This window comes from Brassica rapa, chromosome A09, assembly GCF_000309985.2.
Source record: "Brassica rapa cultivar Chiifu-401-42 chromosome A09, CAAS_Brap_v3.01, whole genome shotgun sequence".
In the NCBI taxonomy this organism is placed as follows: domain Eukaryota; kingdom Viridiplantae; phylum Streptophyta; class Magnoliopsida; order Brassicales; family Brassicaceae; genus Brassica; species Brassica rapa.
Genome location: NC_024803.2, coordinates 5665047 through 5677782, shown reverse-complemented (window position 1 = coordinate 5677782; position 12736 = coordinate 5665047). Strand labels below are relative to the sequence as shown.

Genomic DNA, 12736 nt, shown 5'->3' with positions numbered 1-12736 from the left:
TTATCTTCTACACTACCTTAAATTTAACATAACTTAGAATATTAAACTTAATATAACTTAGAAATCTTAAATTGTTTGATTTGGCAATAGTGATATAAGAAAACTTGTGTCTTATATTTCTATTGCCAAATATTTTTAATTTATATTATGTTTTAAGTAATGTTGAAGATAATTAATTCATGAAGTCAATTTTTCTATTTAGAATAGGACGCCAACTGTTTTTTCATGCTTACACGATTTTTGGCTTTCGCATCATACTTTCCTCCTACTTCCTAGAAAATAATGATAGGTTATTCTTCTTCTCCTTGATTTAAGAAATAATATGTTGTACTCATATCATATTGATCAATAAAACAATATCTTTCATTTATACTTTTTGCTTTATTGTTTTACTTTATGTTTCCATAATATCACAAATAATCCTACATTATCTTACCCCAACAAGTAGCATGAACTATAAAAGCTTATAAAATCACAGTTAAGTTTTATTAATCATTTGTGAAAGTATGCAAATATTTATAAAGCTCTATAAACCAGTTATAAGACTGATAAAGCAATGTATAAAATTTTATAAATTAGTTTTATATGCTTATAAATCGATTATAAGAGTTTTAAGCAATGCATATGTGATGATGAATGTTTTAAAATATTTGATCATTTTTAGTGATAAACCCCATCAACTATTTTTCAATCGGAAGAAAACTTCTCAAATAAGTTTTTAACATTATAAATAATCAGAAAGTAGCAATGAAAATACCATAAACCTCAAAAGATAATAGAATAGAAATCTAAAAATATCGCAAGAAGATTAATGAAAAAATAGTAGTCAACGGAAAGTGACCCAATTGATTCGGTGTTCAAAAATAACAAAACTAAAACAAAAAAATTAATAAACAAAAAGGAAAAAAAGTCTTTTTTTGCTTATCATTATTTTTGGGTGCCTTTGTCAAATATTTGCTTTTCCATTTTCACCTTATGCATTGCTTTCCTTCGTCGTCCCCTCCAAGGACGACGACGGATCTGTCTTTGCATCCACCGAAATAATAAATTTCATCTTTTCCATTTCCTTTGGTTTTACAGATATAGTTTTACCAAGGAAAAAATGTCTTTTCTTGCGCCTTGTCAAATTTTGGAGATGAATATTATATCGGCCCAAGAATTGGCGCCGGTGGCACGGTGTATGAAAACATATGCGGTAGCTTGGATTGACCCCGAGCGTAAACTAACGACTCGGGTAGACAATACGGGTGGAACAAGCCCCACATGGAATGACAAGTTTGTGTTTCGCCTAGATGAGGAAGCACTCTACGATGGGACATCAATAGTTGTTATAGAAATCTATGCATTGCATTGGTTCAAAGATATTCATGTTGGAACGGTACAAACGTTGATCAGCGATCTCGTGAACCCTTCTTCCGGTATGAGATTCGTTACCCTTGAGGTTCTTCGTGCGTCAGGCCGCCCTCACGGCCTCCTAAACATTGCCGTTGGGCTCATCGATAACTCGGGCCAAAGCATGCCTCTTTTGTTCGAAGAAGATTTGATGTTCCACAAGACAAACATAACTTCAAAACCTGTAGGGCTTCGACGGTCCAAAAGTGATACAAGCTCAATGGTGGAATCACCAAGGAAGAAGGTGACACAACAACAAACCACCCGTGTGAGTTCTACTACGAACTCAGGTTTTGAGAAAGATGAGTTTTCATCTGACTCTCAGATGGTTGTGTATGAGCCACAAAGAAAAACGCCAAATACAATGTCGAGGCAAACAAAACATATCGTGCATGGGACACCGATGAGGCCAAGGAACACGAATGCATTTACTCCCAAAAGGAACAGTATTGAATATGGGACACCAATGAGGTCGAGGTCGAGGCCGGTTGTAATTACAGAGTCTGATTTGGGACCTTCAGCCTCAGTGGTTGCCGCTCAAATAGCAAAAGAGAAGGCTTTGACAGGGAGAGATGCAGAGAGTACTGTGATAAGCGTTGGCGAACGAAGCGTTGAGGGTCTCCGTTCTAAGCTAGAGAGGTGGCAAGCGAATTTACCGGTCGTTTTAGACGTTGGTTCAAGTTATCAACCAAGTTCTGACTACAAAACAAGCTCCAACTTCAAACCTAAATCAAGTTACAAGCCCAATGAAACTGTCCCACGAAATCAACAGATGATTGTAGCTCCTCTTCCAAAGCAGGGTGGGAGGAAGAAGAAAGGAGGTGATAATGGATTGTTTTCATGTTTTGGTAACATTTGTGGCATCGAGTGTTCTATTGTTTGTGGTGGGTCTAGTGGACAAAAAGCATCCAAGAAGAAGAAGAAAAAGAAGTGAAAATTTTCAAAACCTTATTTCTTTCTGTTATCGATGACTATATATTCCCATTATGTTTCTATATCTGATCAAGCTTGTCGGTTTTGCTACTCAATAATCTAAATCATAATAGTAAGACAGGGACAACGGTATATTATCTCATTATTATTTTTATAGTAAAGAAGAAACTTTGTTTAAGCCATTCTCATTTCAAAAATATCAAAATGTTTATATCAAGCATTTTTCTGTTGGTTAAGAAAAAGAAACGTTGAATTGCCTTCAGAAGAAAAACAGAGAAATAAGATTTCAGAAACCTATTATTATTTTTGATAGAATCTAATTAGACCTCACGCCTTTCCAACTGTGTTGCTTGAAAAGTTTTGGCAAATCTAACGCTTCTTTGGTGACAGTCAAATTGTGTTTCTTTCAGTGTTCTGATTAAGAGTTTTTATTTTTGGAGCTGCTTACATGATAAGCCAAACATAACCCAAACATAACCCCATCCATATGCACGAGATAATTTCAGACCGTGATGCGAAAGTTTCGCTGATGGATCTACATGATGTATTGTCCTTGTTCACATGGTGTATCAAGAGAGAAGAATGACATAGAAAAACTTGATAGAATATGTTCAAGTCACCTTTTGTGTAAATTTATCTTAAAACAAAAGTTGTAAGTTCTTGAAAGCCATTTAAGTATATTTTTATTTTAGACCTAGAAGAAGACTTCATTCTTACAGTACACAATTTTTAGAGAGAAACATAGTTGATAATCATCAACATCATCTAGATTCAGATTTGCAATAGATCAAACGAGAAATCTAAAGAAGATTCAATTAAAACAAAATAATCTAACAAAGAAAACAAAGGAAGCAAAAACCGCATACGAAAAGGTAGGATAAGGTAGCTGAATTAAACGAGAAGTTTTAAGACAGACATCACAACTGCATTTGTAGTACATAAACAGAAACATGATTATTTTTTTTTTTGACGAAACAGAAACATCATTGATTACTATGTGTATATGAACACAAAAATTGTGGATCTATTTTCTGACTCTTTTTTATATATTTAATTTTGGAGCAGTGTCAAAAAAATTAAATTTAACTATCAAAAAGATTATCTAATCATGTTACAAATATTTAGTACTATATCTACCATTAATTCATTATAAAAAATTACAAAATTTGATTATTTTACTTAATTAGTGTTTATACATTTTTCTATTTCTTAATTTTAATTTATATTATTAAAAAAATTTGGATAACAACATAATATATATAGGAATTAATATTAATTTTAAACATGTCTTTAATTTTTGGCCATTATATATATATTAATTTATAAACAATTATTTAATAAAAATTTAATTATTTAATATTTATTAAGTGTATAAACCATATTAACCACCGTAAATTTTAATTCACAAAAGTAAAATTGCAAATAATAGTATAGATTTTCGAAATATTTTTAAATCCAAAGTAGTTAATAATAAAATTAAAGAATAAATGAAGTTGATTTGGAATTTACCTTTCTGGCCGCATTGAAATTTACGTTTAAAGATTCTTTTTTCTTTCATTTTTTCCTTTTAAATTTTACGTTTAATTTTTACCAAAATATTATCTTGGAAAATGTTAAACTAATGGTATTCTGAGAAGTTTCATAAAAGGAAGAAGAAAAAAGCAGACCAGTGTTAGAGTTGTCCTATTATTAGTTTCTCATTTTGAATAATATATTAAATTTACCATATTATCTGTGGCGCAGGTTGGGAGTGTTGAGTTGTCGTTTTACAGTCTTTAAGCGTGAGAGCTGCAAGAAACGCCATCAGATTCCTTCTAAAGTTTATTTGCCAAAATATCCATTGAGCTAAATAGATCACCGCTTCATCTCTCCTCTAAATTACTTCAATCTCGTAGCTAATTTTGTTGTGATGAAAATCTGAAACCTCGATAAATCTGGAATAAGGTATCTTCCTTTCCCTTCTGTTAATCTTATGTAGTGGATTTCAAGATTCTGTCGAGTTTCTTGTTTCACTTAAATAATTCTATTTTTTTCAATTTGATCATATTAGTTTCTGTTTGATCTGAAGAAAAAGGGAATCTTCCTTAAGGGTATGCAGATTCTGACTTTACTTTCCCAAAACTGAACATTGACTGTGTACTTAAACTTGATGTATCTTGTCTAGAACCCAACCTTGTCTGTTGAGAGTTGATAAAGAGTTTTTTTTAGCTATTGTCTTGTTTTCTATGCAGGAGAAATGAAAATCAGATCGTTGCGTCAACCGCCACCTAAACTTGTTCTATTACCAACTCTTGTTATTATCGTTTCCTCAACATGTTTGTTAGGTATCCTCACAAACCTCCAAACCTTATCATATCTTCTCCGTCCTCTCTGGGACAAACCGCCACCACCTTTCAGACGAATCCCTCATTACTACGCCGAGAACGTCTCCATGGCCCACCTCTGCAATCTCCACGGATGGACCCCCAGGACGGAACCAAGGCGAGTCTTCGACGCCATCATCTTCAGCAACGAGCTCGACCTCCTAGAGCTCAGGTGGCAGGAGCTAGGACCATACGTTTCAAAATTCGTAATTCTTGAATCCAATACCACCTTCACAGGCATCCCTAAGCCTCTCTTCTTCGACTCCAACAAGGAGAGGTTCGCCTTCGCCCAGGGTAAGATAGTGCACGGAGTCTTCCCCGGGAAGAAGCGTTTGCACCACGACCAACAACAAGAAGACCCTTTCTTGCTCGAAGGCCAGCAGCGCGTGGCTATGAACTGGCTCCTCAGGGAAGCTAATGTATCCGATGGAGACGCGGTGATAATGTCGGATGCAGATGAGATCCCCAGCCCTCACACCGTGAAGTTCTTACAGTGGTGCGACGGGATACCGGATGTGATGCATCTGGAGATGAGGGATTACATGTATTCCTTCGAGTTCCCGGTCGATTACAGCAGCTGGAGAGCGTCTGTGCATATATACAGCAGGAAATGGACTCACTACCGCCACTCACGACAGACGGACTTGATACTGTCCGACGCCGGGTGGCATTGCAGCTTCTGTTTCAGACGTCTCAGCGAGTTCGTTTTCAAGATGAAAGGGTATAGCCATGCGGATAGAGTGAAGCGCAAGGAGTTTTTGGACTACTCCAGGATACAGAAACATATATGTAAAGGATATGATCTCTTTGACATGCTTCCTGAAGAGTACAGCTTCAAAGATTTGATTAGCAAAATCGGACCCATCCCTCCTTCTACATCCGCTGTACATCTGCCTGCGTTTTTGATTCAGAATGCTGCCCGCTTTCGCTTTCTCCTACCAGGAGGATGTCTCAGAGAGCCTTAGCTAAAGTGAGGATCTTAGTACAAATAGAGAAGCAATGGTTTCTTGTAAAAAAAAAAGAGATTTTTGGCGTCAAACCAACATAATCCCAAAAACAAAAAATAAATAGATCGTTATTACACCATCATCAGTCCCACTCTTGTACCAATTTATTTCGACCTAGCGAGAAGCAAAACTGAATTTAACGCAATCACCTTATAATAAAGAGAAAGTTAGAATTTTGAAGAGGCAAGCAAGCCGCACACCTTATATAAGAGACTCAAAATACGATGAAACAGTGAAGGTTGCACTCACCATTGTTTAAAAGGCAACCGACTCATTATATAACTTGGAAACTTATTCAAAGTAATTTGGTTCATAGTGTACGAAATGTTTGTGTATTTGCTTAATTGTTCATATATCCATTATGATCATTTTACCGATTTTAAGTTTATAGATGATATACTTTTGGGAAACTTAAAAAAAATGCCATTAAATGAGATTAAATTTTGGAAACTACACCATATTTCTTACATGTTATTTTTTAAATGATTATAAATTACTAAAAATAATAAAAGTCTCACATTAAAAAATTTCTGATCAATGGTTTAACTCTTTTTGTTCAAACAAGATACAAATGATCATAAATCGTATGAATATGAAGTCTCATTAGTAGATAATCAAATTATATATATTAATATTATTTAAATTAAATTATATACTATATAAAATATATAAATATGTTAATTTCAAAATTTGCAGTGGAAAATTATTGAGATTTTAATATTTTAATTTTAAAATTTTGTATTGAAAAATCTCACATTAAAAGTTTTGTGATTATCGGTTTAAATTTTTGTTACAGAAAATATACAAATATTAATAGAATCATATGAGTAGGAAGTATCAATAATAAATATTTACATTAAAATATACTATATATATATCTATGCCAGTATCACTAAATTTTAGTTATATACTTTATAAAGTAAATAAAATGATTGTTTTGATTTATTTACCAAAATATTATTGTAAATTAACAAAAAGTATTGGTTTTTATTTATATGCTTACTGTAATGTATATACTTTTATATATACAAATTATTTTTTAAATATGTGGTTTCTAATTTGTTATTTGATCCTTACAATTCCAGAAAAACACGTCTTCAAATCGAAGTAATTTTTAATATTGGAAGCATTATATATATACATTAGGTAATAATCCGCGCCTTGCGTGGAATGTGATTATTAGTTTCATTATTTTTTTAATAAGGAGATTAATCTGTTTAATCTGGATATCAGTTTGGTTTTGGGTTGTTTTTTTTTGTTTTTAATCTCTTAAAATATAACTATCATTTTAAATCAATATTTATTTGGTTTGTTCGGTTAAAATGTTTGATGTTTTTGGTTTTTTTTCCTGTGATAATCAAATATTACTATTATTTGTTTGTTTTTATGTTATGAATTTTAGATAGTCGTGATGTCGAACCAATGGTTTCATATTATAGTTTCTAAACCGATAATATTTTAAAAAGAAAATAAAATTATTAAGACAAATCATTTTACTACAATTTGATAGATAATGAAAGAAACATTAAAAAAAATATATTTTAACTTCGAAAAAATTAGATATTTCAGTTGTGGTAAATACTTAGTTATAAGATGTCTACGTCAATGTGCACATGTATGTGTATGTAAAAGTATATAAAGATGATTGATAAATATATAAAGATACTGTTAATTAATATTAAATGACATTATTTTCAAAATAATACATGAAAAAAAAATTCTTAAACTAAAATTATTTAAAAATAAAAATATTGTAAAATTTATATAAACTATAATATATAACTTATATATAATTCTTTAATATATGTATATATATATATATATGCATATTACGGATCAAATTGGATATTCGTTCATATAAATATTGATATTTGTGATTTGTTTTTTTTTTTTACGAATATTGCAGTTTAGTATTTAATTTATTTCGTAGAGTAACGGATATCCGGATTTTTTTGTTCGAATCAAAATGAATAACAAATCAAATCAAAATTTATGAATAATTTATCCAGGTCTATTTGTAAACAGGAAAAATAACGTAAAGAAAAACCATGCATGTGAGTTTTATATTAAAAAAAAAAATAAAGTATTATGTAGAGTTTGACTGAGAAGTTCTGTACATGTGACCTGTGTCCATTTTAGTCTGAACGCATTTATTACAATGCTTCTATACGTGACATGTGTCTACTTTAGTATGAACGCATTTATTACAATGTTTCTCCTTTAATATATAAGGGATATATACATATATATATATATATTATTTCATTCAGATTAAATAATTTAGTCTTGATATTTCTTCCTAAAAATCTTTTAATGAAATATCATGATAAGATTCCAATTACTTCCTTTCGATTTTGTTCGAAGAATGAGAGATTGAATTATTCGTCTAATGTTTTTTCTCTATAATACCTATCTAGGTATTATAATTGTAAGAATGAGAGATTTAAACTATTTATTATAATTTTTCTGGTTTATCGTTTAATAAACCAAACAATTTTTAGTTTATACATAGTTTACATATACGAGAATGGTAAAGTATTATATATATATATATATATTTATCAGTATACTCACTAAACCTCAAAAGCGTAGATTAATAAAATAAGTAATTTGTTTTGTTGTTCTAGAATTATATGATTTTTAGACCGAACTGGTAAAATATATACTAGACATACATTTATATTTCGAGTTTGCACTTAAATTCTATAATAGTTTGATATATTAGATTTGAACACTAACCTGAGAATATATTTTGCCGGTGATTTTCTTCAACAATTTGTTTCTTAGATATGCATCTCAAGTTGAACTAATTTTTATAGATGTCCATATTTTTAAACTGACACTTATGTAATTTACTGAATTCATAGAAGACGTTAAAAAGAAACAAAAATCATATCAATAAAACATAAACAAGAACAAAAACACAATTTTATAGAGGTAAGAAATGAAATCATCCATGGAAAGTCAATAGTATACAAATCGAGAGCTGAAAACCTAATCTCATTTCGTCATTTTGCAGTCAATATTGTTTATCTGGTTTTGGTGATTTGTGTCAGCCACAAAACTTAATTTCTTTTAGTGCATATGAAATATTAAAAATAATTAAAAGGAGTGATACATTTAAGAGACCAGTATTTGAATTCTTTATTTTACAATCATAAAGATTGTAATGTTGCAAAATTGTAAAACCATTTAGTGAACAAACATTAGTATAAAAACTCATCTCCCGCATGCGCGTAGGTTCATCTAGTAAGACAGGTACTTGGTAACTAATTTCAATTATGCACGACCGCTTAGAATCTCGAAAGGTTGCCTCTTATTGATATATTTGCAAGTCAATGGACGGAAATTAGTTTCTCGTACCTATAAATACGGAGGCCATGACAAACGAACTCAATCATTAATCAAGTTGATATATACTACATTATATTTACTTCTTTCAATGATCACAACCAATGAGACAGGTACTTTAGTACCTTATTTCAATTATACACGAACTCTTACGATCCCGAAAGGTTATCTGAATTGATTTATTGCAAAGTCAATGAATGAAAACTAAATACTCGTACCTATAAATACGGAGATAGTCAAGCTGGATCATTATATCAAGTGAATTGACAAAGAAACCAGCATGGAAGATCAGAAGATGAAGCTCCACTGTGGCTTTATCTTTTCTAATTGGACAGCTATGTTTGGTCTCCATGAAAAAAGTCTTGACTTCGAACTTGTCTTCGTAGATTGGGTTGCTGGTGAAGCCAGAACCAAAACGTTTCTCTCTAATCTCAACGTACAACTCTCCAAACTCTCTTTAAAATGAATGTATCTTTGCTATTTTCTAATCTATCATTTATGACTACATATATTTTTGTTTGTATGACTATCTTCTTCAGCCATTTGGTCAAGTCCCGGTTCTTGAAGACGGGGATCTTAAACTTTTTGGTATTAATCACGTCTTTACATCCTACAACTTCATTTATATTCTAGATTTGATCACTGGCGAATGACCACTGAGAATTAACATCTTTACTTTTAGAGAACTTTTTTATAAAAATATTCCAACTAAATTTAGTTAATTTTTTTATACTCAAATTATTTAAATACCAAATTTAATACTTCAATTAATTATTTTGTTCATTTTAATACACTAACTTTAAAATTAAACTCATTTTAATACTCAATATGTGTATTTTAATCAAAATATTAATAAATTTCAAACGAATTTAAAAAAAAATTCCCAAATTCAAAATCAAATTTATAAATCTCTGATTTTATTTTAAGTTATAGGAATGAAAGAAATTGTTCATAACAATAAAATTTTTGTTTTCACTTTTTTTTCAATATTATATTTAATTTATCTTTTGGAACTTAATACTAATTTATTTAATTTTTATTCAAAATTAAAGTTTATAAAATTTAAAATTTTATCTAAAATTTAGTTCTTTTTATTCCTAAAATTTAAAATGAAATTAGAATTTTTATGATTTATTTCTTGACTTTGAGAGATTATTAAATTTTGTTTGAAACATCATTATTTTGACTAAAATAAACATAATTTGAGTATCAAAATGATCACAATTTTAAAGTTAGTGTATTAAATGAAAAAAATAATTAGTTGAGTTAATATATCCTGTTGAATTTTTTTAGATATATTATAAAGCGTAACAAAATTTAGTTGGAGTATGTTTTATGTCATTTAATAAAAATGATAAATTTTTCACTAAAAACAAATAGTTCATAACCCTATATATATATATATATATATATATATAAAGTTTTGTATGTGTGGGGAAAAAGATGAAACATAATCACTTATAGAAGATTAATCAATTTATAGTGTGTCAATAGTTGATTGACTCATTTAAAAAATAGATCGATCATGGTTCGAATATTTCCACTTTGATTTCAATCATGATTGCCATGCACTATGGATGTTTTAAGTACCAAAAAGTATTCATTATTACACGAATTTAGAGATTTAACGTGTTTTAATTTTAATATAGAATCAAAGGCGATCACACGTTACCTAGCAGAACAATACAAAGACGTTGGAACAGACCTATTACCAAATGATGCCAAAGAGAGAGCAATCGTATCCATGTGGATGGAAATAGATACAAATCAGTTTCTTCCTTTAGCATCAACTCTCATCAGAGAACTCGTCACAAAACCATATCAAGGGTTAGCCACTGATTTTACGTCGGTTCAGGAAAACAAAGAGAAGCTATCAGAAGTCCTAAACATCTATGAGGCTCGTTTAGGCGAGTCTTGTTATTTAGCCGGAGAAAGCTTCACGTTAGCTGATCTTCATCATCTCCCACCGATTCACTACATGTTAAAAATGGAAGAAGAAGGCGTGAAAGACTTGATATATTCACGTCCCAACGTAACCGCATGGGTTGAGAAGATGCAGTCGAGACCCGCTTGGCTAAAAACAGTCGTCAAAGGTGATCATATCTTTGAGTTGATGAAACAACGCCGTATGCCTATGCAGTTAGATTCGCCATGTCAAGAGGTGACCGGTCTGGCTCAGAAAACTGCGATGGTGACTGAGAACACTTAAGTAAAGAGTGAATCCTCATGGTCCATTGTACGGTCCATTTTGTGTGTTTTCTTTTTATCCAAAAATATCATCATGTGTTTGTATTTCTAATAAGAATCCACCTTGTGATGTAAGTTTTTATTAGTATGTGATTGTATTAAATATAATAACTCACCTTGTGATTTAAGTTTGTAACTATTGTACTTTAGCAAAAACCTAGTATATATTAAAATTAAGAAATATTCATCTATATCTTTAGATAATAAAATTTTTTATTTTCTCTTGAAAATCTTAGATATTATAATATTTTCTCTTTTCTTAGAGTTAGTAAGATTTCTTTTTAGCTAAACTAATTATCTAAGCTTAAGGAAGATTTTTATTTATCTTTAGGCAAGAGGAAGCCGGAGGCTGGTAGGATCTTAGGTTATTTCCAACAGTTTGTTTCTTCATAGGGCTTCTTGAGTTGTGCCATGGCAGCATGTTCCTTGTAGGCAGAACTGGCTTTTAACGTGTGCTCATGGAGCGATTGCACAGGGCCCACAATTTTTTTTTGCAAATTTGTTTTATACATGAGGGTCCTAGAGTTTAGATTTATTGCAAGAAAATTCCCTAAATTTTTTATTTGTGCAAGAAAAAGTCTTAAATTTTTTGATTATGCACTGGACCCATATATGTTTTGAGCCGGGCCTGCTTGTAGGCTTGTGTTGTCTCGTCTATAATAGAAGATGCCAAGGACTGTCCCGTCAAACTGACTTGCTGGTAGTGTTTCAGTGTATGGGCAGTGGCCTAAAAGGGGACTCATAACCAGAATGGAGATATATAACCTGGAGAATGAATGAGAATTTGTAGTGTGAGATACTATTCAATATGCCCATGGGCCTGATGTGGTGCGGGCATGATTATGACAGGTGATTACTCAGGAGGTAAATAAAATGTCTATGAGTTTGATCAAGCTGAAAGCCCCACTATGAAAAGGAAGGCTTGTCACGATTGATTAGTGTAAACAAGGTTTGAGTACATTGTCCATCAAAATGCAGAGACTAGTACACATGTGGCGTCTGCCTCAAGAACGTTAAGCTTGGGGGCTCCTCAACATGTGATGTAGTATCATTGATCAAGCTTTCAGATTGCGGAGACACATCTCTTGAAAACTATGCTCCACGGGGAGAAATCATCAATGCTGAAGATGAAAAAGAAGATGAAGACAATGAGTAAAGATCAGTGATTGGTTGTATTTTGCTAAATGTTCATTTACTTATGCGAGATATGAACTTATGGTCGTGTCGGATGTCTTGGTTAATTTTTTTTTTTGATTTCAAGACGATTGTTGGTTGTTTCAAAACCTTAAATCAGTTTATATAATGTGATCCAGTTTTCTTTTAGAATTTTTTGTGGTTTGCATTTGTTTTATGTGTTGTGACTGCAGGTGCCAGGATGAGATGAGATGTATCATTCAGACAAAAAGAGAGAGATTGTAATCTAAAAAATATTGGAGCTTGAAG

General features: G+C 31.3%; 3 protein-coding genes across 6 annotated transcripts; all 3 read left to right on the top strand.

Annotated features, from left to right (window-relative positions):
• The first annotated feature begins 168 nt into the window (after nt 1-168).
• LOC103837642 lies at nt 169-2516 on the top strand. Its single transcript, XM_009113997.3, has one exon. The coding sequence runs from the start codon at nt 1103-1105 to the stop codon at nt 2324-2326; it is 1224 nt and encodes a 407-aa protein (XP_009112245.1). The 5' UTR covers nt 169-1102; the 3' UTR covers nt 2327-2516.
• Nucleotides 2517-4013: 1497 nt separating this feature from the next.
• On the top strand, nt 4014-5777 carry LOC103837643 (beta-1,4-mannosyl-glycoprotein 4-beta-N-acetylglucosaminyltransferase). 4 transcript variants are annotated; one of them, XM_009113998.3, is made up of 3 exons: nt 4014-4269; nt 4376-4415; nt 4557-5777. In XM_009113998.3, the coding sequence occupies exon 3, from the start codon at nt 4562-4564 to the stop codon at nt 5651-5653; it is 1092 nt and encodes a 363-aa protein (XP_009112246.1). In that variant the 5' UTR covers nt 4014-4269; nt 4376-4415; nt 4557-4561; the 3' UTR covers nt 5654-5777. The 4 variants fall into 4 exon arrangements, with proteins under 4 accessions (XP_009112246.1, XP_033134139.1, XP_009112247.1 ...); XM_033278248.1 differs by having other exon boundaries at nt 4545-5777; XM_009113999.3 differs by lacking the exon at nt 4376-4415 and having other exon boundaries at nt 4036-4269.
• Nucleotides 5778-6590: 813 nt separating this feature from the next.
• LOC103837644 (glutathione S-transferase F14) lies at nt 6591-11432 on the top strand. Its single transcript, XM_009114000.3, has 3 exons — nt 6591-9482; nt 9586-9634; nt 10696-11432. The coding sequence occupies exons 1-3, from the start codon at nt 9327-9329 to the stop codon at nt 11253-11255; spliced, it is 765 nt and encodes a 254-aa protein (XP_009112248.1). The 5' UTR covers nt 6591-9326; the 3' UTR covers nt 11256-11432.
• Nucleotides 11433-12736: the final 1304 nt, after the last annotated feature.